Source organism: Scleropages formosus, chromosome 9 (genome assembly GCF_900964775.1).
Source record: "Scleropages formosus chromosome 9, fSclFor1.1, whole genome shotgun sequence".
Taxonomy (NCBI): domain Eukaryota; kingdom Metazoa; phylum Chordata; class Actinopteri; order Osteoglossiformes; family Osteoglossidae; genus Scleropages; species Scleropages formosus.
In genome coordinates this window covers 3831225-3857915 of record NC_041814.1, presented here as the reverse complement: position 1 = coordinate 3857915, position 26691 = coordinate 3831225, and the positions used below count along the sequence as shown (strand labels likewise).

At 43.3% G+C, this 26691-nt stretch overlaps 2 protein-coding genes across 3 annotated transcripts; one reads left to right on the top strand and one right to left on the bottom strand.

Moving 5' to 3' along the window:
• Nucleotides 1-33: 33 nt before the first annotated feature.
• Nucleotides 34-6493, bottom strand: mpnd (MPN domain containing). Its single transcript, XM_018728034.1, has 13 exons — nt 5797-6493; nt 4939-5141; nt 4299-4520; nt 3752-3863; nt 3458-3539; nt 3157-3253; nt 2984-3056; nt 1969-2045; nt 1672-1840; nt 1204-1274; nt 1039-1128; nt 765-857; nt 34-577 (listed from the first exon to the last, which is right to left on the bottom strand). The coding sequence occupies exons 1-13, from the start codon at nt 5798-5800 to the stop codon at nt 491-493; spliced, it is 1380 nt and encodes a 459-aa protein (XP_018583550.1). The 5' UTR covers nt 5801-6493; the 3' UTR covers nt 34-490.
• A 677-nt stretch (nt 6494-7170) lies between these two features.
• On the top strand, nt 7171-26656 carry LOC108919944 (signal-transducing adaptor protein 1-like). 2 transcript variants are annotated; one of them, XM_018728373.2, is made up of 16 exons: nt 7171-7508; nt 7706-7960; nt 12605-12676; nt 12784-12903; nt 13504-13560; nt 13695-13846; nt 15182-15313; nt 15461-15530; nt 16843-16945; nt 17148-17273; nt 17566-17637; nt 17877-17957; nt 20499-20564; nt 24346-24426; nt 25069-25194; nt 25640-26656. In XM_018728373.2, the coding sequence occupies exons 2-16, from the start codon at nt 7841-7843 to the stop codon at nt 25696-25698; spliced, it is 1437 nt and encodes a 478-aa protein (XP_018583889.2). In that variant the 5' UTR covers nt 7171-7508; nt 7706-7840; the 3' UTR covers nt 25699-26656. The 2 variants fall into 2 exon arrangements, with proteins under 2 accessions (XP_018583889.2, XP_018583888.2); XM_018728372.2 differs by lacking the exon at nt 7171-7508 and having other exon boundaries at nt 7520-7960.
• The last annotated feature ends 35 nt before the right edge of the window (nt 26657-26691 follow it).

Genomic DNA, 26691 nt, shown 5'->3' with positions numbered 1-26691 from the left:
TTTGAACACATCAAGCATCAGTAAGGAGACAAGTCGAGGTCCAGTGTGTGTATTCATTTAAGGTACTCAGCAGGTTGAAGGTACTGTTCCTGTTTTACACTACAGATCTATTAAATACTGTTCAGAATAAGCAGGTTCAAGGCATGGGCTATTTCCATCACAGCATTCCCATTTCCCTGACAACACAATAACATGAAACTGACACATAGACATTCATAGCACATACAGGACAAACGGTACACACTTCTCAGTACAGGCAGTGGAAGATACCATCCTACATGAGGCTCCATAAAAGGGAGTCAAACCTGCTCACAGTGTGGTCGTGGCCAGGGCAACACTGGCCACATACTCTGGGCAGACAGACTAAGCAGTGAGATGAGCCTGGCGCCCTGCCATACACAATACTTATACAGGCGAGAATAAAACAGCAACAGGCTCCCCATGGAGGGTGGCCAAGACTCGCAAGGATCATGGTCATGTGTCCTGTTCCTCAACGGCTATTGCTCAGTTGGTTGTACACGTGGTCCAGGATCTGAGAATAGGACTGGTCCTTTGGAGCATGACCACTCAGAGAACCCTGAGAGAAAAAAAAAAATGTAACGATGGCTAGGGGAGACTAAAGGCTTTCACCTACTCGAAGTAGAGATTTGCGCTATTTCTTGCTGTAAGAGGAAAAAGTATGGACTGCTAATTAAAATGACCTGAATGGAACAGAGTGCTCAAAATGCCAAGAGAACTGTAGAAATAACACCTGCAGCCCAAACCTTGATCTTGTCCAGCACTGTTATCTCCGGGCTCCACAGCTGACTGAACTGCACCAGGTCAGGGGCTGTTCTGTAGAAGTCCACCAGCAGCATCTGCACCCAGATAAGCACCCCTGCTAAGTGTCTGATTACAGGTTAAGGCTTTTGCAGGACCAAGCCTACCAGTACCTGCTCAGAGTGAGATAAAAACTGTCCGATATATTATCTAAATTGCCACCATTGGGACACGTGTAAAATGGAGAAAGTGACAATGCTGTGCGTAGGAAAACAGTACCATCTCATTCAAAACGTCACTGGTGAGGTAGTTGTCTTGAACATAAGTCACCTCCACTGCAACGGGTATGCCATAGTCATTGGGTCGTTGCTGGAGAAGGAAGGCCAGCGGTGAGCTCAGTGATGTTTGCTGCACGAGCAAAGTCACCTTTTGTTCTGTACTCACCTCTGGTGGTGGAACCACCCAAAAAGGCGTTATGGTAGATGCAACACCCTGGTTACCATGGTAATAGGGCCCTACAGAGGAAAAAAAAACAAATGGTTACCCATCCCAAAAGACAAAGCAAAGATAACATGTAGACAGTAACAAACGTAGTCAAAAAAGTAGATATTAGTACAGACAATGTGGCTGAACTAACGTGTACTGATGTTCATATTATGGGAATACATCATAGTTCACCAATAAACAAATGCCTATATATGATATAAGTGGTAAGGACTCTTACACAAGGCACTAAATGTTTTATTGGAACAATTCAGGTTAGGTAATAATGATCATTAGAATAACAACAGTAATGATGTACTGGCAGAACTGAGTTATAACAATGTGTAACAGAAGATATCCGTGGAATGATTCCTCCTGTACATGTCATTCCACTGGGTTCTGGACATAACTGCCCTGCTCCACACTGACCACAGATGATGCCCAGGCATGGCTGGAAGCCATTGTTGCTCCCCTGTAGGCGTAGCTGGTGGTCCATCTGGGAGTCTATGTCCTGCAGGGACGGCAGGGCCGGGCCACGTGGATGACTGTGGTACCAGCCCACTAATGACAGCCCCCGCATGAACAGGTTCTGGCAAATCTGAAACATCACATAAGCAAAAGGAGCATCAGCTAATGACTAAAAATGACAAATAATGCTGTCCATTTTGACAACAGAATAGTATTACTGCTGTCAACATTAAAGAGAGACTAAGTGTGTATCCATACCTCTTCTTCAACAACAGGTGCAGAATCACGATCTGCAAGTCGTGTGCGACAAGGAAACGCCCTGAGAACTGTTAATACTGAGACAGAAAACTGCTTATTAGGTGTAGCCCAACTACATTACATAATGCATGATTGTTAAATACTTCAGCCCCCATGTTACAAATGTTCAAATTATGGATTTTCGAAGACAGAAACATTTATTTTTAATAGTATTTTCTTGTCTACTTCTTGTCTGTTGCTGGGGAGGAAATATCACTTGTATTTTCTCTTCCAGCTGTTAGATGGCAGTAAAAGCATCATATTGAGTAGGATCTAAACAATGAATTCATTTCCAAAGTTTTCACAGCTTGTACTTTGTAAGTGTTGGAGATCAGTAAGATGACAAACATTCCACATGCTTATGGGATTAATCAGTCAACAGATGGCATCAAAAAGGGAATTTATGGGGGGACTTTCATTCCAGTCTTCTTAAATGTTTTAATTTTAAATAGTTTTAATTTTAATGCAGCTTAAAGTTATTAAAAATGTTAAGCTTTATAGCATATTTTTCATTAATTATACCTACATCCAAAACTTTTATAAAACCTTTCCAGTGAATAGCTCAAGGTACATCTCTGTCATTACACTTATTTATTACACACATAATAAAGCAATCAAAATAGCTAAATGCTGAAAAAGTGCCACGTGCTGTTTCAAGTTAACAAATGGTAAAATAAAACTGAGACAGACTAGCGCCCTGTCCACAGTGTTCCTGGAACACGCCCTGTTTTTCCAGGACAGATTCTGAACCAGATGCAAAGTTTGAGATGGGTGGTAGATTAAAATCTAATAAATAACGTCTTGCAGGTGAGTATTAATTCATTATATCTTTGTCTAAGGAATTTGCAGAACGTAGTCTGTGAATGAATCAAGGGACATCTATATTACTAAGGTTGCAGTTCACCAAAATAAAAAGCACTTTTATAATTAGCCAACTGTGGTCTCTTATTTCAGGTGTGAGCCCAGTAATGCTTACACTGTGTGTTGGTGTCCCAGCGCCCCCCAAGATACCCCACCACCTCACTGGTGGTCAGATGACAGTGGAAATCCTGAGGAAACACAAGCCAGATCCACACTGGTTCAGCTGCATCCATTCATTTTTATGGCCAAATGTTTCCGCTGATTCCAGCTGACGTAAGCCCAACTCACCATCAACAGCAGAACATTGCTGGACACTGCAACGTTGAACGGCTGGAAGCGGTTGATGGCAGAGAAGGCAGACAGTTCCACCAGAGTGTGTGGGTCCCTGACAGGCGAAAACAGTCGGTTCAGTTATACTAACACCAAGCATCACAGCACAACTCACTACATTCCTCAGACTGAGTAAAAGCCACATTGCTTTAGGAAAGTTAAGAAGACACAGCTGCGTAAACAACAACACACCGCAAGCTGGTGCTGACAGAGGAAACCTGATCCCGGTGGCGTACGGCCCACTATAAAGAAGGCTGACCTGGCGGAGTCTCTGCTGCCCAGCGTGCAGTATCTCACAGGCACCCTCTCCCTTTCCCCTCTCCGCTGCACCATGCTGATCTCTGGAACAGGCCACACACTTCACACATCACCATTTCAGCCTCAGCATCAGACATCAAGAGGCCACTGTTTTCACTATAGTTTTACCAGAGGCAGTACTGAAACCTGTTCAGAAAGCAATCCATCCAATCGGTTTCAGCGTGCTGCCATAACTAAGGCCTGCACTGATATAGTACTTCTGCTGAGTGTTAGTTTTCAGATGCTCCCCTCTCACCGTGCTGGTCATGCTTGCTCTTCCTGTTCTTCTCTTCCAACTGATCAGTGGCCTTCCCCTCTTCTTCATCTTCCTCTCCCATCTCTTCATCATCGCCCTCACTGGCCAGGCTCTGTGCAAACAGCAAAACAAAAGATTGAACAGAAGTGTATGCAGACGCTGTACTGATTCCAGCTGATTCCTTCCCATCGCCCTTTCTGTCACCTGTTGTGCCATTATGAAGCCAAAGGCTATAACCACACCACCATTTTTATATGAATTACCTAAGACACACACACTTTGTAGCTCTGAACCATACCAAGAATCCTGAAGCAGAGGTTTTGGCCTTTTTTATTCTAAACTTAATTCCTTTTAAATTATCCACTTAAAACTTCAGGGAAAGGGCTAAGGTCACACCCCTATATCCTCTATGGTAGGTGTGAGCTTATTTACACGCCACCCTTTTTCCCTCCAGTGTCAGTGACTCTCCCTACTCTCAGTTTCTCATGTTACCTCCATCCCTCCACCCAATTCTCCCACCCCCCATCCCCTGTGAACCCTTTCTCACCACCTCAGCACTGGGCTGGTACTTGTGAAGCCAGCTGGTCTTGTACTGCACCAGTTTCTGGCCACGGTAGCGCACAGAGGCCCAGCCACATCCTGACTTCTTGGCTGGGTTCACCAGGCGCTTGCAGTGTGTGGCCCAGGCACTGGGTGAGTTGAAGATCTGCCCAGTTTCCACCCAGCGTATCTTCCCATCGCAGAGCAAGTCCCCGACAAACTTCTTTCCCTGGGAAAAGAAAGGAAGGCGGTAGAGGCAGAGAAAACATCTTACTGGTGAGAAAATGTAGAGACTGGCCATCCCCAGGTTCATGTTCATTTCTTCATTTAGCTGATGCTCCTCTCCAAAGCAACACACCGTCTTAAAGTACTATGACCTAGCGATTCATAGAGCTGGGTAATTTTTACTGTATCATCTCAGAGTATGCATCTTTCTCACAGGTACCACAGTAGGAGGTGGGATCCTTAAAGTCCAAAGGCGGCAGCTTTAACAACTGCGCCACCTGCTGACCTTAACAGGACCTTCACTTATTTATTTATCTCACATTTTCATATACATTGAACTGTTCAGAATTCAGATTTACACAGCAGCATATGATTACATTAGTAAAAATTCCAAAAACATGGTCTGCATGTAGACACAATACCAGGTAGTGAATGGACAGCACCCCATCCCCCGGCTCCACCAGGCCGTCTTTCAGCAGCACACGCAAGGTGATGCCTCGCCGGGTGAGCAGGGATCCACGCCCAGGGGGGGCCCGCGGGTCAGATTCCTCAGTCCCGCTCAGCTCCTCTTCCTCTTCATCTCCTCCCTCCTCCACTGGCGGGGGGGTCGACGGTGGCTCTGAACCTAGAGGTCACACAGCATCACAGGTGTCAGGGTCATGTAATTTACATTGTAAACAAAGAAGAAGCATGGTTTTCCACAATGGCACTCATGCAAAATTCATATCAGCAATTACAGAATACACATACATACATACATATATATAATATATAATATATACACACACTTCTACACAAAACCCACACACATACTGTATGTACTTTATATATAGTACACATATATATTTTATGTATATTATAGTCACACACATACAAATACATCAATTCAAAATGCACAATAAATGTTACCTGTAAGATAACTTTAAATATTTATATAATGTTGAAATATTCATTCTATGGCAATTTACCTTATTTACACACAACAGTACTACTTCACACTGCAGCAAATGTTACCTAAGAGTACAATTCAGAGGAAGGTAAAATAAAGTGTGCACTCCATTTATTAACAAAGTGTAGGGAAAGGCACCCTAACTAAGTACAAGTCAAGAGCAAAACTACTGTTTTAATCATTTTCTTAAGGACGTCTCCGTCATTATTGTTTCAGCAGCAAAATGGAGGCGTTTATTGACAGGTAGCGTACGTGCCCGCGCGCGCGCCGCGAGGCCTAATTACACGCGCCCTCGTTAAGAACAAGGCGAACATCCGCTCCGGCCTCTCACCCATTCCGCTCCGCAGCGCCGTGCTGCTCGCTCCCGACCAGATCTCCGTGTGGTGGTGGGCGCTCGGAGCCTCGTTTCGGCGCGCAGTCAGCGAGCTAGCTCTTATTGCGGAGCGTCAAACGAGGGCTGTGCCTGTTTCTCTGCGTGTGTGTATCTGTGTGTGTGTGTGTGCGTGCGGACGGGCGCGCTCCGGTTTCCTTGTTGTGTTGCTTCAGTGTGGGCTGCCCTCCCTTCTTTCCCGTCCTTGTCACTCCGCTTCTTCACACTTCGCCACTCGTAACTCTTTCACTTTTATTTCATGAACTCAAAGCGGCGAACTTTATAAACTGTCATCGTAATGACGAAACGGACTTGCCGGTTTGTCTTCTACCGTTACTTTATCGTGTCACAGTCCGTTTCCGGCGGCAGACAGTCGCGCGCGGAGCTTCCCGAATTAGCCAGCTAGCCATTGTCGGACGGCGAAGGAAAAAAAATTAACTATTAATTAGAGAGAGAAAAAAATTACAGCGTTGCTCAAACTAACAAAATGCATTAGCCAGTATTCCAATCACAACTGTGTTTCACATTAAAACTAGTGTTCAGTTTATTAACCAGCTCCTTCCAATCCCCCGACTGTCCGCTGGACTCCTTCTCAATCCACTTCACACACATACACACAGTGTTTGTGTGCCGCCCATTGCAGTCGAGGGAGGGCGACAAATCTCCATTATCTTCAACTCCCCCCCCCCGGCTGTTAACGCCACCACCCCTACTCTGCACATGACGCATGCGTGGCGCTGCGCGTGCGCCTCGTCTGTTATCACAATAAGAGTAATACTGCATGAAATCGTCCCGTGTCTGTCCGACATGCTTTGAGACTCTTGTACGCATATGTGCCCTGCCGGTGTTACAGCGCCATTAAAAGTGGACATAATGTGACACTGTGAACCCAAATCAAAAGGTACAATTTTACGAGAAAAGGCACTTATTCGGTCATTGGGACAGCACGTCCCAGGACAAAAAGAAATCATGGAGTGAAAGTTCCCACAATTCCTATTACAGTTCACTCGCTTCCCTGCCCCTAGGGGCGTCCTCCCCTAGCGTGGGTTGCTGCAATAAAAAATAAATAAATAATGATACTAATAATACATTATTCCTGCATGGTGTTTCCACTCCGGTTACAGGTGTAGGTTGTTACACGTTCATGGTGAGATGGTAGAGTTAAAAATAATAGAAGACACAGAAAACTTGTAAGAGGATGTAACCAACTGTCACATGTCTGCATCCAAGTCTCGCATTCTGTTGATGTAATGCACTCATTCTATTTTTTTTCCTTTTTATTTAGCTTTCCAGGGTTTATTTTTAATGTGTTATTGCGTGGCCCTCTGACTATGGAGTTCACCAGCTACCTTAAAGACAGTGTAAAGAAACAAAAAAACTGAAGAAATACATGAAGAAATATCTTACGTGAACATCCGCTGTTGCAACATTACCAACTAAACATAGACTGTAGAAACCAACGTAACTTGTTTTTCCTGTACCAAGAAATGAAAATTACCAATGAGCGTTATCGGTTTTTGGAAACACGAACTGGGGGAATTTCCGCCAGAATTCGCACCCACGGCTAAGGGACCGCCAGCGGTGTGCGAGGCGCGAGCGTCTCCTTCCTGGAAGCTCCAATTGCAGAGACCGCGGTGGGCGTGGTTTCCCGGACGCACCTGCCGCACTGACAGGTAAACCGAGGAAGGTCACAGCGCAGTATACAGTCGTCTTACTACTGGAAATACAAGCCTTTCGCTCTCTCGCACTCCGAGACCTACAAATAAGCGGAGATATAACTTTCTTTGTGACTTTTTCGCCTAACGGAATATTTTTTCAAAAACTGTAATTTTGTCCTTGTCGTAAGCAGACTGACTCTACGCGGTTCCAGTTTCAGACAATTCAGCTGCATATATCGAGCGAAGAAAAGAACCTCAAAGACAATTTGACGGTGTTGCCGGAGAGCCTGGTGGTGGTGAGGGTCCCCACAGTCCCTGTCGCCTTTGCTGGACCACGTGGCCCCCCAATGGCGACTCCCGCAGCGACTCCCCCCTCCAAGACCAAGCAGCGACGGGGGCGGATGAGAGCCCAGCTGCCGCACTGCTACCATGAGGGATACCTGGAGAAGCGCTCTCCGAATGACAGGGTACGCAGTGTACAGTGTTAATTACAGTGTTTATGACAGCCTGAGCTCCTGATCCTGCGCATCTCACTTTACTAAAATTTCAGTCCCTCAGGCACAGCACAAAAAAAGTTTTTTTACTCCATAGGTTAACTACTTCAAATTGTCGCTGCATTTCCAACGTCTAATCATATGTGAATTCATATTTGGTACGTAGCACGAGTTTTAAAACATTTTTTATTGTGCAGTCATCACGTATATTTTTCAGCCTGACCGTCTATATTCAGGAATGGTTGCGTGATTAAAAATAGTAAGTCAGAAAAGTTAAAGAGAATAACGATTTGAAATCCAAATTATTTTTCGGCTGCAGATTTTACACCAACAAATCTTTGCAACCAACCCTGTGGTCATAATTAATTAAATTCAGATTTTTGTTACTGTACAATATTTGTACTGCTTTTTCAAAAATGCAAAGATAAAGACAAGAAGACAAAGAAAAATAAGAAAATTCTAAAAATTTGTGTTTTATTAACTAATTTGTTGGAATACATGGTATTTTAGTATTTTACTAATTGTTGTACATATAGATTGTTCTAAATACAGTATGCACACATTACTTAATTTTGTTCAGTTAGAATGAATGGTTCTGTACTTGTGGTTGTTGTATGTGGAGTTTTTATGTCCTAAATGTGTTTGCATGGATTTTGCTCAGACAGGCCACTGTAGTTTCCCATGTTTTTAAAAAAATTCTATTTAATATTCAGTTCAGTTATATTTACATTTGCATTTATTCATTTAGCAGACGCTTTTCTCCAAAGCAACGTACATCTCAGCAAAAATACAATTTGTACATTACATTAAGAGAAAGAGACATAGCTTCAGAGATGTGATTCTTAAGTAAATCTAGTTTACCTTCAACTTGATGTACCGATGTTCATCGCTCCAGTAGGTGCATAAAACACAGTTAGATTCAATTTGTTCTTATTTTTATTCTCACACAGTGACATTGAGCACTGAACAAAGGCATAAGACAAATACATAGTTGGCTATATATTAAATTTCTACAGTGTCCATACAGTTATTAAAGCTGTAAGTATGCCTACTGGCCATGGAGGAAAGGAACAAAAACTCCTAACTGAAAGTCAAGGCAGAAAAAACCTCCAAGTGCCGGTGGCTGCCCACCCCTCCTGGGCATTCTAGAATTAAAAAAAGACTTTTAAATAAATTTACAACCAGTACTAACATTGTAGCTAAGTTGATTAACTTTAACATTAACTTGATGTTCCAGTTCACATAGGTACGTCTCATCCATCATGGCAGGCAGTCATTATTTTCAGTCAACATTGGGTGTTGGTATCACAGCCCTCTAGCCTCCTCAGGTTTCATCATAGGAAAACAATGCTCAACAAGAAAGAAATGGTTAGTAGCTGACTCTGAATTTCTCATATTCTAGCAAAAATGTCTGCTCTGTGAATGAGTTTGTCATGTTGTCAGTCACCTTGGTCTAAGCTGTCAGCTAAATAGAGAATAATAATGTGATCAAGCAGCTATTGATAATAATTTTTGGTTTGTCAGTCTTGAAGAAAAATGTATAATGACAAGTCATTTTTACATCAAAATACCATACAGTTTTCCTTTTTCTAGTAGAGATGCTGCAGGGTATGTGGCTAATAGCTTTTTCCCCTCTGTCTTGTTGATAAAATCCCTTCTTCAGTTCCAGTGAAGGTTGTTCTGTTTTCATAAATCTTTTAGGTCTGTCAGATACTGTATCAGAACCAGTCTGCGCAACATGGTCTATTTGGAAAGGCAGTTCAATTCCTGTGTATGACTTTTCCATGATGAATTCTTTGTAAAACCCAAATATAGTAGTATTGCAAAATTTGATATTTAATTACTTAAGGCAGAAAATAAGTAGTTAACAAATGCATTTGGTAGAATTATTTAGATATGGTAGCTATATATATCTGAAGCAGAATAGAAAGATCTTGAGCCTGCTGTAGATCCAGCTGTGACTCAAAACAGACATTTGTGTGCAGGGTTATACTCTGCATCTGGATTTGCCTCAGAGATCCATGAAAGACTCATACTTTGATTCTTCTCACATACAATAAACAGAATAATTTTGCTTGTGATCATCATTTTCTTGAAAGGTAACAAAAAATTGCACATAAAGATTAATTTGTAGGGTATACAAGTATGTGGGGTATTTTCAGCATCTGCTTTCGTTTTTTTCTCTTTTTTTGGCTATTACAGGTTTCTTCTAATTAAATTCTCAAAATGCTTAACAGATTTTTGTGGCCAAAATGGGATCTGTGTTGCAGTGATGGTGTAAGCACGCACTCAGAAACAGCGGTTTATACTAAAGCAGCCCTAACACATCTTGGTTAGTTTGCCGTTTATTGGCTTTGCTGACGGTTTCAGGAGAGATTTGTTGTTTCAGAAACAGTTCACTGAAACCTCAAGTAGCAGACTCGCCAGAGTCGTGCAGTCTCAGTGTTCACTTGTATTAGTTTCAGCATTCTAGCAAATCGGTGCAAAATATTTTTGTTGTTTAAAATTATTCATGTGGATGAGTTGCCAGTTCTGTTTGTCATCACACGACACTTTTTTTTGCAACTGCTCTTTTGGAATGTCATGTTTATCTTGGAGGCTGGAAGTCCCTGTTTAGAGCTACAAGTCTTCTGACTGAACCAGTCTATGGAGAAGGAGATCAGACGAGGCGAGTATGTGTGACGTAGGAGAACGCACAGCGTTTGAGGAACGTGTGGTATGAACTCTGGTTGCTTAACGGGAACAAACTCAGCTGCTGGGCTGGTGGCGTGGTACTTCAAGAGAGGAAGCTGCAGCCCAGCTTGGTTATATACATGAGTTAAAGTTAAAGCAGCATAAATGAAACTAAATATAAATTAATGCAAAACAGTATATTTATATGTTTGTTGCTTGTGTCTTTTTGAATTTCACCAGCTACGGCATGAACCAAGTTGGAGTATTTTTCAGGTCATATTTACCACGGTGTTATAAACTAGAAAAGTAAATCGCGGCGCTGCTTTAACATGAAAAAAAGTAGTTATTTAATTCAGGTTTTAATGCACATAAATGTTTTAAGGATGAAGCATGGGTTCTCAATTGCATTATTTCAAAATATAACAAACCACAAGCTTGAAAAAAGCACCAGCATACTCAGTTTTAGTGTCATATTCCCAAATGCAACATTTTCATTTCCCTTCCACGTCAAAGCCCTTATCGGATCTAATTCGGACTTGGGTGTGTTCGTCAGAGACAGGCAATTCCTCCTCAAGGAAGTTTACGGATATATCAGTCAAGGAACTAACTTATTGACTTGTAATCAAATGTTTGAAGAATGAAAGGGACTTTGTGAACATCTTTCTCAATATGTTTTACCTTTCATTTTTAATGACTATATGATAATATAAAGAGGATTAATTGGTGAATATAGCATATAACTTAGTTTATGAACCTATCAAACAAGAAAAATATTCTTATTTTAAAGAGCAGTCTGCTTTAACCTAGTAGACCAGCAGCTGTTAAAAGGTCTAGTGTGCATGTGTCAAGTCCTTTCTCAACTTATGGATAACTACTGCAAACAGTAAAATGTTTAACCAAGTTTTTCAACACCACAAGGAAGTGTTCAAATGGTGGGGGAAACATCATGCACCCAATTTGTTGTAATCGAGAGATGGTTCCTTTGAAACTGTCTAGCAACTCTGCTGATGTCATGCCCAAGGAACTGTTTTTACATCTGAAGAAGGAAAGAAGAAAACCTTATTGCTTTATTTGACATTTTTACACAACCTATCTTGTGAATAAGTCAATAGGTATCTGTATTGTCGACTTTTCATTGATTGTGGTACATTGGTTGGATTTAGAGACAAAGAAGAAAACAGAAAATGTGTAGTATGCCTGAAACTTGCAACATTATTCAACTTTGTACAGAGTGCTGTGTTTACATATCAGCTGGCAGGCTTGTGTCAGCACGACACTGGGTTCCCATCAGCACAAATTTGAATATGTTTTTGAACTTTTTTACCAGAGTAAAGTGTGCCTTCTGTCTTCTCACTGTGAAATTATGTTTTAAACAAGTCAAATATGTTGCAATTAAAGCAAATTTAATGAATGCAAGCGTTGCCGGGTTAGGCTCCGGTTCGCCGCGACCCTGCTTGGAACAAGCGGTTTCTGACACTGTGTGTGTGCGTATGTGTGTAGATATGTAAGATGTGAAAGGGCCAATAATATAATTGTATTTTTTTTGGTAGGCACTTGTGTAACATATTTGGGCCCATGGCAGCTGTCCAGCAAACAGTGGTAATGATAAGCAACAATGAGGAAGACGCCGATTACATTCGGCTGATACTGGAAAACTACGTATGACTTCACGTAGACGGCACAAATTATTGAACGTAACAAACCCGACTAACTAGTTTTCTTGTTCGCTCTCAGGTCACTCTCTCCCTTTCTAAGTGCGCCCATTCCACTTGCTTGCACATTCAGCTTTTATGATAAAGAGTGTGTCCTGCTTTTTCAGAGCCATTTCTTTTCTGGTCACTGATGGAATGACTTTGTATTGTCTGGAATATTTTCTTCCCCTGATTCCTGTCCTGTACTGTTGAGCAGGACTCGTTTTGCATTTAACTCTCTCAATGTGTCCAGGTGTCTCAAAGGCTGTGGACGTGCCTGTGTGGGAACACTCTGTTTTTCTTCAACAACAGCAAGGACAGCAATGTGAGTGTAGAGGAAGCAATGCAGCCAGAGGGGTGCTCAGTTCTGGTGAGCTCTCCCATGCTAACAGGTGTAATGATGGCATTTTTTGTTGCGTCTCCCATGTTCAGTATGTGGAAAAGCTGGAGCTGAGTGGCTTCGTGTCCCTGACAGACGACAACAACCGAGACCGAAACCTGGAAGCAAGGCGACTCAACCTGCGCTTGAAGGATGGGGAGGTCAAGCTGATCGTGAGTCTACCTGGCACTACCATTCATTATTTACCGCCATAAGACCAGAACACCCAGCCCAGCCCCCTGTCCGAACACTGAGTTCTCCAGCACCAGGATTGACCACTGACAGCAAAATACAATCCCAGCAGTTTTCTTCATTAGTTTTCAAAGTCCTGTCTCAAACAACATAGGAAAGGAGAACAAAAGATGGAGAGCTGCCCTGATTACACTTTATAGTTTTCTCGCTTAAAAGAGAATACCTGAAAATCTCTCTGTGGAAATATCTTTATGTAATGCCAAGGTGCTAGTGCATTTCCTCTGAAACATGCTTCCGCTACTAAATGCTATTAGTTCTACATTACCATGGAATTAAACCAGCTATTTTAACTCTATTATGAAAAAGTTTTAAACTATCCAAATGTTTTTCACTATTGTTAGTGAGCACTCTGCAATGTGTCGCAGCACATCATACCCCAGAACATCAGTCTGTTGTAGTAACTCCATCAGGTGACCCTTGATGCATTGCTTGTTACCCTTTTGATGGGTATCTAGTCCTGTGTCTTCCATCTTCCTGTCTTTTCTCATGTCCTCTCCACTTCTGTCAAACTCTACCTGTAGGTGCCTACTCTGGAGGCCCGCGAGCTCTGGAAGGGCTTCATTTATGCTGTTGCTGAGGTTAGTGGTGCTGTCAGTCAATCAAAGTAGTTCTCAGCAAGTATTGCAGTGGGAACAAAATTATATTTCTTCCTGCTCTTGTGAATGTTGTGTTGCCCTTGCAACTAACATCCACCCACATCTCTTTATCTCAGCTCTCAGTGCCCAGCTCATTGAATCTGCTCCCAGGTCAGCTACACTTGCTGAGGGAAGTGGTTCAGAAGGAGAGAGAGAGGCGCAAACCCCTCACCATCGCACAAGAGCCGGCCAGCAATATTTACCTCTCCTTGTTGGGAGACATGCCAACGTGAGTGTCTCCATCTTTGGCTCACAGATCATGCAACAATAGCAGGTTCAGATGGGAAGTGTTGCGCCAGCTAAGTAATCTCGTGAATATCCTCAACTTACTGACACAACTGGGATCAGAGATCTGTTTGTAATTCATTTTTGTTTGCAACTGAAAGGTCATTGAGTCACAATCAGTAAAAGCATAATGACACAAATGTATCTTGATTTATTTACAGCTTAGGTTCTATAAAGATTTTGGATATAGCTGTGATCCTTACCAAAAGTGTGGGTACACCTGGGCAACCTGGGTAATATTTGAACTGGTCAGAAGACTGAAAGCAAACAGTCTTGGGAATCCAGCTCTTGTGCAGCAATTCCCCTGCTTAAAATTTTTAAACAAATACCTTGTAAAAAATTTAGTTTTAAAGCAGTTGTACTTATACTTTTTGACTCCAACTGTACAAAAAATATTTGGTAGACTTATTTCAATGTTTTGTTGCCTTAAGCTACATTAACATGAATACACATTTATAATTACTGAAAGCAAAAATACAAATTACGAAATACTCCTATGCAGTGCTGATTCTTGCCCGGTTCATTCCATAAACATATGCAGTGTTGGTTATCTTCTTATTCCAGCATTCACAAACTGTAAACACAGTGGAAGTGAGTTAAATAAAGTTGGCCCAGTACATGTATTTTGTTTTTCAGCGCTTTCCCGACACGTATTAGCTGGGTGTTTCCAGAATAGGCTTTGTAACACAGCAGCTGTGCAGCTGATGAAAATGGAATAGTCTTACTGTGAATTTTTGATTCATTATATCTTTACTCGAAGTTTTTACAGAAGCTAGCTCATGAATAAGTCAACAGATATCTGTATTATTGACTTTTCATTGATTGTGATGTATTTGTTGGATTTAGATACAAATCATGGGGTAGTGAGTAGCATGGTGGTTGACACAGCCATTTGATATTGAAGAACCCAAGTTCAAATACTGCCTCCCTGCTGCAGTACCCATAGCAGTACAAACAGTATTGTAGACCCAGTTGTTTTGGTAAGTTGGGGGCCTGGTGTATCCGTTTTTGACGATCTGCCACACGACTTTGAACTCTCTGAAAGAACTCAGCAGTAAAGAATTTGACAGCATTTGTTTTTTCAAGCCTAAGAGCACTTTTTCTAGGTTTCTGCCTGAATGTTTTACTGCACGTTAGTGTGGATTTTTTTAAGAATTGTGACATAGTGGTTTTGGTTTGGTCTGGTGTGAGTAAATTAAGATGTATTGTGATTGCGCAATTTAGAAACAGAAAAGCTGCATATCCAGGCTAGTGACTGTTTTGTGTGGGGGATGTGCAGATGTTACCGGAAGGTGTCTCGAACAGAAGCCATGATCCTCCTACAGAGACACCCAGACTGCGGGAATCTTCTGCTACGTCCAGGAAGTGATGACTCCTGGCTGGCGATGACCACCTACCAGTACCTCAACGGGTAAGACTGGCCCTCTGTCTCACACATTTCTTCATTCCCTGTCCACCTACTGTTGTCCAAGCACCCAAAAGTGGGTATTGTCACCACACTGCCAGGGTCTGGTTCATTGCAGTGTCCCTCCACTAACCTACCTTTCTTTCTTTTCAGGCCGGTGTTTAGACACTATCGCGTGTCTCGGAAACATGAAGGAGGATTCACCATTGATCTTAAGACACCAGTGAGTAGAGATGTTCCTCTGAACATGCTTATGCATACACACACACACACGCACATTGATCTGGCTATTGTTGCGGAGAGTTCACATTGTCTCCCACTTCAGCGCATTAATGATTCTTATCAATATCCCAGAGAAACTTGAAAACGTATGAAAGCTGACGAAAAGCCAAAAGTTTCTGCACTTTAATCTTATGAAAATGCTGACTAACTTTTGAGAAGAGATACTTCTTCATGGTTGTGTCCCCATACCATCTGTTTGTCACAGTTTACTGTTATTATAGGGGCATATGCTTCAAACTCTTGCAAAATGAGGCAATATACACATTTACAACATTGACCTTTGATATCATTGTAGCAGTTAAGTAATTCCCTATTTATCACTACTTGAAGAAAAATGCGATAGAAAAGTTTAATTTTAGAACGCTTGACTGTTCAAAAATGGAGGCAACGATGATTGTCAGATGCCTATGTATTGTTTCATAAGAGTCCATTCAGTCAGCAGTTCAACACTGGTTGACTTTGGATAATTTCTTGCATAGATGTTACTCTTTGGTGTTCTTTGGTCTTTAGGAATCACAGACGGTATAAAAACAGGGAAAGGCTTTTACAATATGCTACTCAACATGCCATAATTTGTGTAATGACTCCAGACTCATTCAGTGCCTCAAGTCCAACAGTGTACTTTCATTTTCTCAATATCTGATCTATTCCCCTCCTTTTTTAATCATACTTGATATTTTTGTGCAAAGGTCACAGTCCAGATATGAGAACTGTTGTGAACTGGTGTTATCTCCAAAATGTTATAAAACGAGTACATGACTTGAGTGCACCCAGTTTTTCATTTTATCTGCCTGCATGTTTTCAATAGTCAAGTTTAAATTTCCTTTGTTTACATTTGGTCAAGGCTGAAGGGAATAATGGGTCACTTAACTTGTTTGTCTGCCTATACACCGCAGCGGTTCCCTCCCCCAACGCTGTTTCTCGTCGCCATGAGTGAAAGAATCCCTCTCTTTTCTGTTTTGCTTCCTTTCTATGTGCAAAATGTGTCAAGCTATGTATTTATCTTACATAACGTGTGATGTGGGAACTGAGCGTTCACACAAAAAAGAGTTTTACACTGAATACTCTTACGAACAGCCTGACATCATATTTAGTTTTCAAGCTCAACAAGTGCATGATGATCAAAATAAGCTGACTGATCATAGCTATAACAAGGGAGGTGGGGACGTGTGGCTTCCCCAGTTTTCAAAAAATCCTAATCTGCCCCCAATTTTTCTGTAATAACTCCACTCCTCTTTTGTTCTGCAATTTAGGTTTCTTGTGCTACACTACATGATGTCGTCCATTACATTGTAGAGGAGACGGCTGGAGCCCTAAAACCCTTCACCCTTGAGGAAACATATGAGGATTGCATCAGTGAGGACCTCATCTCATTAATACACCAGACCCTTTTGTCCTAATTGCACATTTTGTTACATGCATGTGTACTTAAGGGCTTGTTTCATCTGTACTGAAATTAATTTTTTTTTTTAATTTTAGTATCTTTCTGTTTGTGTATAATCATAAGCTGCTAGCTAAGTCGTTTTTTCGTTTTGTTGTTTCCTCATTTGCCCTTTAGCATTTGTTCAGTCCAATGGTGAAAATGGAGAGACGACTCTAATATGTGCCACTGACAGCCCTTGTGCTAAAGTTCCTGCTCCTGTTCTGCCTCCTAAACCCAGCAACCAGTTATCTGCAGTCTGTGGTTAGTTGTGATTTTATTCAAGGGAAAATTTTAAGTTCAACTTGAAGGAGATGTAAACTTCAGTCCAGAGCAAGTATTGTCTTTAGTCTTGGGAGGAAGCATGATGTGAGACCATATCTGTTCTGGATGAGTGCGAACACTGTGTTCACCCCACTGTGTACTATGTAATGCTCACCTTTAGGCCGACGCTGAGATCAGCTTGGGGACACGTAGAGTTCAGCTTGACGGAACTATTGAGTTAGGTTCAGAAGAAGTGCTCAATAAGTTGGTATGCGTGCCTTTGTCTCCACAGTCCCTTTAATACGTTCAGCCAGCCCAGAAACACAGTGGGACACAGACCAAAACTTCTATCTCAACTACAACAGTAAGTGCCCACCTGAACCCTCTTTCTTCTTCTCCAGAGTTATCCCATGTGATTAAATACCGTGTGTCTCCATTGCCCCTCTCATCCACCTTATCTCCTGTCAAAAATAAGATGTGAAAATAAAAATGCAAAAGAGTGATTAGTATATTAACTGTCTTTTTATTTTTATCTGAAATTCTGGCTGCATATTTTTATTGGAAAAAAGTATGAATATTTGAGGCTTTGTGTTGGTTGTGCAGGGAAAAATCAGGAAGAAAGTTCTTCAAAGTCCTCAGACATTAATTCTGGAGTCCAGCCTCCCACACCCCCACCTAAGCCAGGTAAGTGTCAGCCTCTGCACACTTTATCCCCATGGCCCACCTCTAAATCATCAGAAATATCTGGAAAAGCTAAAACACCTCAATTCCAAGGACCTGCTATATGTGCTTCTATGTGAGAAATTAAGACATTTAGCTTTTATTGTACAGCTGGCTACAAGTTATTTATGAAAAGTGGTAGGTCTGCACATGTAACTGTAAAATTCAAAATGTTTCTTCAGCTTTATTAGGCTCATTTTGCTGCTCAAAGCAGTCAGTGGTGATTAGTGTTTAACTTAAGAATAATTAATCAAAGCCTGTGTGACATATCAGTCAGTTGCACCCTGAACATTTTCAGTGCTTCTGATTATGTTATGCCACCCTGTGAGATCTGCCACTTGTTGTGGGAAAAGAAGCAGGTTGTTTAGAACACACAGAGCCTGGATTTTTTTCTTAAGGGAGAGCACTACAAGAAGGGGGTTTGGCCGCAATCAAACTGGTGAAATTAAAACATTAACAGTAACTATACATTAGATAAATTAGTTATCATTCAGGTTAGAAAAGGAATTTTTTTTAAAAAAAATCTATAAAGAGCCCAACAGGGGCAGTGTAGTGCTTAGATCTGCTGCCTTGAACTCAAAGGACCCAGGTGTGAACCCCATCTCCTGCTTTAATACCTTTGATCAAGGTACTTACCCTGAATTGCTCAAGTAAAAAATCACCCAGCTGTATAAATGGGTAAATCATTCTACATAATTGTAAAAACACTCTAATTTGCTTGGTAGAAAAATTTCAGGTGGACAAATCAATGTAAAATATAGCAGTATACTGTATTATGTAGCATTTTGCAATACAGTAATACCTCGCCCTACATCATTTCATGTTGCGTCAATTTCAATTTTACGTTGGTTTTTTCTTAAATATATATGGAAAAAGGGGTACGGTGGCGCAGTGGGTTGGGCCACAGTCCTGCTCTCCGGTGGGTCTGGGGTTCGAGTCCCGCTTGGGGTGCCTTGCGACGGACTGGCGTCCCGTCCTGGGTGTGTCCCCTCCCCCTCTGGCCTTACGCCCTGTGTTACCGAGTAGGCTCCGGTTCCCCGCGACCCCGTATGGGACACGCGGTTCTGAAAATGTGTGTGTGTGTATATGGAAAAAATATAATTCGTATATGTATGGAAAAATACAAATTGTTAATAACTTAAAAATTACTTAAAAACAATAAAAAAGTGTAAAATAAAATAAAAATAAACATTAAAATATATTAAATAAAATAATGTAATCTATTAAATCAATTAAAAGCTTAAAAAAAAATTGTCTTATTACTTGCCATTTTTTGGAATTATTTTTTGTTTTTTCTTTACTTTAGCATTAATTGAAGTGTATACACTTAAGGGAATGCTTATTAGGGGTTTATAGGGGGTCTAAATCAGTTTTTTAGGGGTTATTTCATTTTCCATCATTTTTTTACTTAAGTCGCGCCCTTTGGAACCAATTAATGACGTAGGGCGAGGTATTACTGTATAGTATTTATTTTTGCAGTACAGTAATGCCTGTAAAATTTACTGATTTCAAAAGATTACAATATATTTCAAATAAATAAAACAATAAAATAAGCACAATCAAGTCTAGGCTAAAAACTGAGTCTGATCACAAACACAACACACAAAATATATTCTCATCATAGTAATTATACAGGTATACCCTACTATCAGCCCTTAATCCATTCCTGAAAATGGGGTGGATAAGAGGAAGACAGATAGCGGGAGCCCCTTTCCCATTATTCCTTATGGAGAAAATTATAGTTGGTTCCCAATCTATCCTGAAAACCCAATTAACTTTGACAAATGTCTGTAAAAACAATATAAAACACTTCAAATAATAACAAATGAAAGTAATCAAAATAAGGAAGTGCAACAGTACACTATCAAATAGTTGTTCACAACCTTTAAGTCATCCCTCAGGTGCTTGACTAGAAGTCCAGTACCCAGCCAAAAGCTCTCAAACAGACCAACGCAGGACTCGCTAATCCCTGTAACTCCCCACAATGGTTGCCCAACAGCTATTTACATCCACGGTGGCAGTGCTGCATTATGGGAGAGCTACAGCTCCTGTTGCCGTCACTTCAATATGTTTTGTCGTATTTTTCTCAGAGTGAAAGAATATAAGAAAATGTGTTGTAATGTTTACATTTTTTTTCGGAGACACTTTGAGAAAAATGCGCTGTAACTTTAACTACTGGGGGCAGAAACCGATGAAGGGTATTAATTTTTAAGAGGCGTTATAGCGAAAGTGTGGATACCGGGAGGGCAGATAGAGGGGTACACCTTTATATTCATACCGTCGTTAAGTTAAACCGGTGCCTAATACATTTCAAATGGCCATTTTCATGCCGGAAGAACACTCAGGTTGCAGTGTTATACAAGTTGTGGCAGTGCACAGTGTACACTGATGGTGTCTATTTTAAGCCATGGCCTTTAACTAGCATTGTCATTTATAATGATGCTACTGACAAAGACAGACCCATAAGCCAATGTGACCCATTTTGTTTTTCAAACTGTATTTCAGTGAAGAAGGTGGAGCTACCCTATCAGAGCTGCTTGGCCACAAACCACTCCGAGGGGCAGAGCAGCTGTGAGTACTCTGTCCCTGTATCCACCTGCCTCACTCAGTCTTTTCTGAATGACCCTGTGACCAGCACTTCTTGAGGTGGCACAGGATTTTCAATTTGGCTCTAATTTTTTTTTTTTTTGTATCACCGTCATTTACTTATGCCACTTTAATACCACAGATGTATATTCCATTTGAATATCACACCTCATTCACCCTTCCATGGTGCCCCTTTCTTTCAGTGTATTCTTGATTAGTGTTTTACTGTGAGCCTCAGTACCTTGTATTTACATATGCATACTTGCTTGAGGAATGGTTTTTTAGACTATTACTTATCCATCCATCCATCTTCCTCCGCTTATCCGGGACCGGGTCGCAGTGGCAGTAGTCTAAGCAGAGCCCCCCAGACTTCCCTCTCCCCGCAAACCTCCTCCAGCTCCTCTGGGGGAACCCCAAGACGTTCTCAGGCCAGCTGGGAGACGTAGTCTCTCCAACGTGTCCTGGGTCTGCCCCGAGGCCTCCTCCCAGTGGGACATGCCCGGAACACCTCCCCAGGGAGGCATCCAGGAGGCATCCGGAACAGATGCCCGAGCCACCTCAACTGGCTCCTCTCGATGCGGAGGAGCAGCGGCTCTACTCCAAGCTCCTCCCGGGTGACTGAGCTCCTCACCCTTTCCCTAAGGGTGCGCCTAGCCACTCTGCAGAGGAAACTCATTTCCGCCACTTGTATCCGCGATCTCATTCTTTCGGTTATGATCCAGAGTTCATGACCATAGGTGAGGGTAGGAACGTAGATCGACCGGTAAATTGAGAGCTTCGCCTTACGACTCAGCTCCTTCTTCACCACAACAGACCGGTACAATGACCGCATTACTGCAGACGCCGCACCGATCCGTCTGTCAACCTGCTGCTCCATTTTTCCCTCACTCGTGAACAAGACCCCGAGGTACTTAAACTCCTCCACTTGAGGGAGCAACTCCCCCCTAACCCGGAGGGAGCAATCCACCTTTTTCCGACTGAGGACCATGGTCTCGGATTTGGAGGTGCTGATTCCCATCCCCGCCGCTTCGCACTCGGCTGCAAACCTCTCCAGTGCACGCTGTAAGTCTTGATTCGATGAAGCCAACAGGACCACATCGTCCGCAAAAAGCAGAGACGAGATCCTGCGGCCACCAAAACAGACACCCTCCGTTCCCTGGCTGCGCCTAGAAGTTCTGTCCATAAAGATAATGAACAGAATCGGTGACAAAGGGCAGCCCTGGCGGAGTCCAACATGCACCGGGAACAGGTCTGACTTACTGCCGGCAATGCGAACCAAGGTCCTGCTCCGGTCATACAGGGAACGAACAGCCCGTAGCAACGAGCCCTGAACCCCATAATCCCGAAGTACCCCCCACAGGATGCCACGAGGGACATGGTCGAATGCCTTCTCCAGGTCCACAAAACACAGATGGACTGGTTGGGCAAACTCCCATGAACCCTCCAACACCCTAGTGAGGGTATAGAGCTGGTCCAGTGTTCCACGGCCAGGGCGAAAACCGCATTGCTCCTCCTGGATCCGAGGTTCGACTATCGGTCGGATTCTCCTCTCTAGTACCCCGGCATAGACTTTCCTAGAGAGGCTAAGGAGTGTGATCCCCCTATAGTTGGAACACAATCTCTGGTCCCCCTTCTTAAAAAGAGGGACCACCACCCCGGTCTGCCAGTCCAGAGGCACCGTCCCCGAACTCCATGCGATGCTGCAAAGGCGTGTCAGCCAAGACAGCCCCACAACATCCAGAGACTTGAGAAACTCGGGGCGGATCTCATCCACCCCCGGAGCCTTGCCACCGAGGAGTTTTTTGACTACCTCAGCAACTTCAGCCAGGGTAATGGACGAGTCCCCCTCCGAGTCCCCGGCCTCAGCTTCCTCTACGGAAGGTGTGTCGGAGGGATTGAGGAGGTCCTCAAAGTACTCCTTCCACCGCCCGAGGACATCCTCAGTTGAGGTCAGGAGCGCACCACTTCCACTGTAAACAGTGTTGGCGGAACACTGCTTCCCCCCTCTGAGTCGCCGGATGGTTTGCCAGAATCTCTTTGAGGCCGACCGAAAGTCTTCCTCCATGGCCTCACCGAACTCCTCCCAGGCCCGAGTTTTTGCCGCGGTGACTGCCAGAGCCGCGCTCCGTCTGGCCCGCCGGTACCCGTCAGCTGCTTCAGGAGTCCTATGAGCCAGCCAGGTCCGATAGAACTCCTTTTTCAGCTTGACAGCATCCCTTACCTCCGGTGTCCACCACCGTTTTCGGGGATTGCCGCCGCGACAGGCGCCGGAGACTTTATGGTCGCAGCTCCGAACCGCTGCCCCGACAATGGAGGTGTGGAACATAGTCCATTTGGACTCAATGTCCCCAGTCTCCCTCGGGACCTGGTTGAAGCTCTGTCGGAGGTGGGAGTTGAAGACCTCTCTGACAGGGGCCTCCGCCAAACGTTCCCAACAGACCCTCACTATGCGTTTGGGCCTGCCAGGTCTGTCCAGCTTTTTCCCCCGCCATCGAATCCAACTCACCACCAGGTGGTGATCAGTTGACAGCTCAGCCCCTCTCTTCACCCGAGTGTCCAAGACATATGGCCGAAGGTCAGAAGAAACGACTACAAAGTCGATCATCGACCTCCGACCTAGGGTGTCCTGGTACCAAGTGCACTGATGGACACCCTTATGTATGAACATGGTGTTTGTTATGGACAAACCGTGACTAGCACAGAAATCCAATAACAACTCACCGCTCGGGTTCAGATCAGGGAGGCCGTTCCTCCCAATCACGCCCCTCCAGGTGTCACTGTCGCTGCCCACGTGGGCGTTAAAGTCCCCCAGTAGAACAACAGAGTCCCCAGTGGGAGCGCTTTCCAGCACGCCCCCCAGGGACTCCAAAAAGGCCAGGTACTCTGCACTGCCGCTAGGCGCATAAGCACAAACGACAGTGAGAGACCGTTCCCTGACCCGAAGGCGTAGGGAGACGACCCTCTCATTCACCGGGGTAGACTCCAACACATGGCAGCTGAACTGGGGGGCTATTAATAAGCCCACACCTGCCCGCCGCCTCTCACCCTGGACAACGCCAGAATAGTGGAGAGTCCACCCTTGGTCGAGAAGAGTGGTTCCAGAACCCATGCTGTGAGTGGAAGTGAGCCCGACTATATCTAGACGGTATCTCTCAACCTCCTGCACTAGTTCAGGCTCCTTCCCCGCCAGTGAGGTGACATTCCAAGTCCCAAAAGCCAGAGTTGGCATCCGAAGTTTGGGTCGACCGGGCACTTGGCCCCGACCACTGCCCAAATCACAACGCACCGGCCCCTTATGTCCTCTCCGGCAGGTGGTGAGCCCACCAAAGAGCGGCTCCATGTCTTGGCTTCGGGCTAAGCCCGGCCAGGCCCCGTGGGCATAGACCTGGCCCCCAGGCGCTCGCATGCGAGCCCCCCCCCCAAGCCTGGCTCCAGGGTGGGGCCCCGGTGACCCCATACCAGGTGGGGTGAACGAGATCCTTGATTTAATAGTCATAAGGGGATTTTGAACCGCGCTTTGTCTCGTCTGTCACCCAGGACCTGTTTTCCTTGGGGGACCCTACCAGGGGCATATAGCCCCAGGCAACATAGCTCCTGAGATCATTCAGGCACTCAAACCCCTCCACCTCGGTAAGGTGGCGGTTCGCGGACAATTACTTAATTATGTCAAAAATGCAATACATATCGATTAGAACAGGACAGCGTGATGTCCATTTTAGTTACAGTTCAAACCATTTATGTGAGTGTGTTTGTGCTGGTGATTCAGGGGAACATGAGGAAGAGAGGACTTCAAAATCCTGCCACCCTAATTCTGATGTTCACCCCCCCAGCCTTCCACCTAAACCAGGTAATTATCTGTTTGAACATATTCTCGACAAGGGAGCGTTTTAGGTTAGGTTTATTCTTCTAGCTGACGTTTCTCTCCCAAACAAGGTACAGTCATTATTAAGTAGTATTTAGCTGACAGCGTTGGCTACAGTGATGGATAGAATGTAACACACACCAACACATCACACTATTAGCCATTTACAGTCTTCAGTCCACATGAAACAAATGTCTCTAGACTGTGGAAGGAACCAAAGCCTGAGTCACCAGCCCTGCCTACTGTACTGCAATGTTAAAAACTGACCTTTCATCCATTCCTTTGCTTGACATTGAATGTAACATTTTCCAGTCTATCTATCTATCTATCTATCTATCTATCTATCTATCTATCTATCTATCTATCTATCCATCTATCTATCTATCTATCTATCTATCTAAATGTGTATCTAAAACCTTGTACAAATCAGTATGCATTCTGTGGACCTGCCTATGGAGGTGTCATCACAATAATTGTCAGGCCACACACTTATGCTGAAATTTAGCGAAAGACATACTAGAAATTTACAATCACCATTTACATTACATTATATTACTGGTTTGCAGCCCAGCAGTGGCTACTCGTTCATGGGGACTGTGCTTATATGTGTCACCTCTGACTCTACAGGAACGGAGAAAGCGCCTGAGAAGGTGGCTTTGATGCCTCCTTCTCTTTCCTCTCGTTCCAAGGTTTCCAGCAGCGATGCGAAGCCTGTTGCTGTGAAAACCTTCCTCGGTGGAAACCCGAGACTAAGTATGCAGGAGTTACTCCTCATTATTATTGTTGTTTTGTTAAGCATATTTAAAGTTTGATAAGTATGTGGGAAGCAGCTGCTAGCGTAGTGATTGAAGCTGTCACCTTTGGATCCAAAGGGTGCAGGTTCAACTCTCACCTACTGCTGTAGTACCCTTGAGCATGGTACTTACCCTAAACTGCTCCAATAAAAAGGGGTAAATAATTAAAAGCCCCTTGACAATTTAAATCACTTTCAAGTAGTGTCAGTGAGTAAATGTTTAACTAAAGTCTTTGTGTATGACAGTGTGTGCAAATCAACAGAACACAAAATTGTATTGTAGTTGGTTTCACTGAACTATATGCTACATTGAAAGTAACAAATCATGCAATATTTAAAGTAAAAATGCAGTTTTGTGAGCAACAGGTAAAACTGTAAAGAAATGTCCTTCTGCATTGTTTTCAGAGGAGCTGTCAGAGGAGCTCAAGGAAATTGTGGGAAAGAGGTCTGCAAATCAGCTGTGAATCAACCTGGTGCTTAGAACAACTTATCGGAACATTCTGGAAAGAATCCCTTCATTGGCCCCAAGCTTCCACACAGTGTGTGTTCCTGACCCTGTGACTTCAGCTGCATCAGCTTTGCGAGACCCTGGCATTTCTTAGGAAAGGGGACAAACATCAGAGGACGTTTACTTGCAGTAAGGTACTCTGCAGTCAGAGGACCTACAATTCCTTATTGCAGGTCAAGGAGCATCGAACAGACACGCTGACCCAGAGACAGTGTGGTATGCCCACTTCCCTCATTTTACTGGGCTGCCACGTACAGTCCAGACACTCGGTTAAAGAAGATTGATGAGAGAAATCGATCTTTGCGAGAGCTGCAGGCTGCTGGGCGGATTAAGTGCTTGTAAATCAGCATGTAAATGTCACATTAGAGCTTTTTTCGTCGGTTAGCTATATAGATTTTTACATACTTCAGTGTTCATGTTGACATGTCTGCCTATGAGTATTGAGCACAAACAAATAGCATTAGGAACGTGCACTTTGTGTACATAAGAAGAGACATTATTGCAATTTGTACATTTGCAATATTTTGCATCCTGCTGTGATTATCTCCTCACAAAAACATTGAATTGGTCAGAGGTTTGAAACACGATGTACTGTGCCTTTGTATGTTCACATAAAATTAAAAAAGTATGCAAATTGCTAAAACTGGAGTATAAGCAAACACAGAAGTGTATTTAAATGATCAGAGATTGTATGCGTAAGTTTAAAGAATAGTGCAGAAAAACCAACTGAGAGAATTCTAGTGATTTACTATTTGTATTTATTTCATTTAAAAATGAGCATTTAAATAATTTGTCTGATTCTGCAGGTCTTTATCTTACTCCAAAATACAAACGGATAGTTCAAGGACGTAAGTGTGCTCTAGGAAAATGTCTACCTGCAGCTGGTATTTTCCCAAGTGTTTCCACCCCTGAATTCTTGATTGTTTTTCCTGTGTTCCTAATTGTCTAC

What these genes read in the sequence shown, in the direction of transcription:
- mpnd (XM_018728034.1), bottom strand. An exon ending in CACCTGTTGTTGAAGAAGAG is followed by an intron (nt 1,841 to 1,968) that starts GTATGGATACAC and finishes GTGATGTTTCAG; the next exon opens with ATTTGCCAGAACCTGTTCAT. An exon ending in ATGCCTGGGCATCATCTGTG is followed by an intron (nt 1,275 to 1,671) that starts GTCAGTGTGGAG and finishes TTTCCTCTGTAG; the next exon opens with GGCCCTATTACCATGGTAAC.
- LOC108919944 (XM_018728373.2), top strand. Translation starts at nt 7,841, where the DNA reads ATGGCGACTCCCGCAGCGACTCCCCCCTCCAAGACCAAGCAGCGACGG. An exon ending in CACACCCCCACCTAAGCCAG is followed by an intron (nt 17,958 to 20,498) that starts GTAAGTGTCAGC and finishes ACTGTATTTCAG; the next exon opens with TGAAGAAGGTGGAGCTACCC. An exon ending in CGGTGGAAACCCGAGACTAA is followed by an intron (nt 25,195 to 25,639) that starts GTATGCAGGAGT and finishes CATTGTTTTCAG; the next exon opens with AGGAGCTGTCAGAGGAGCTC.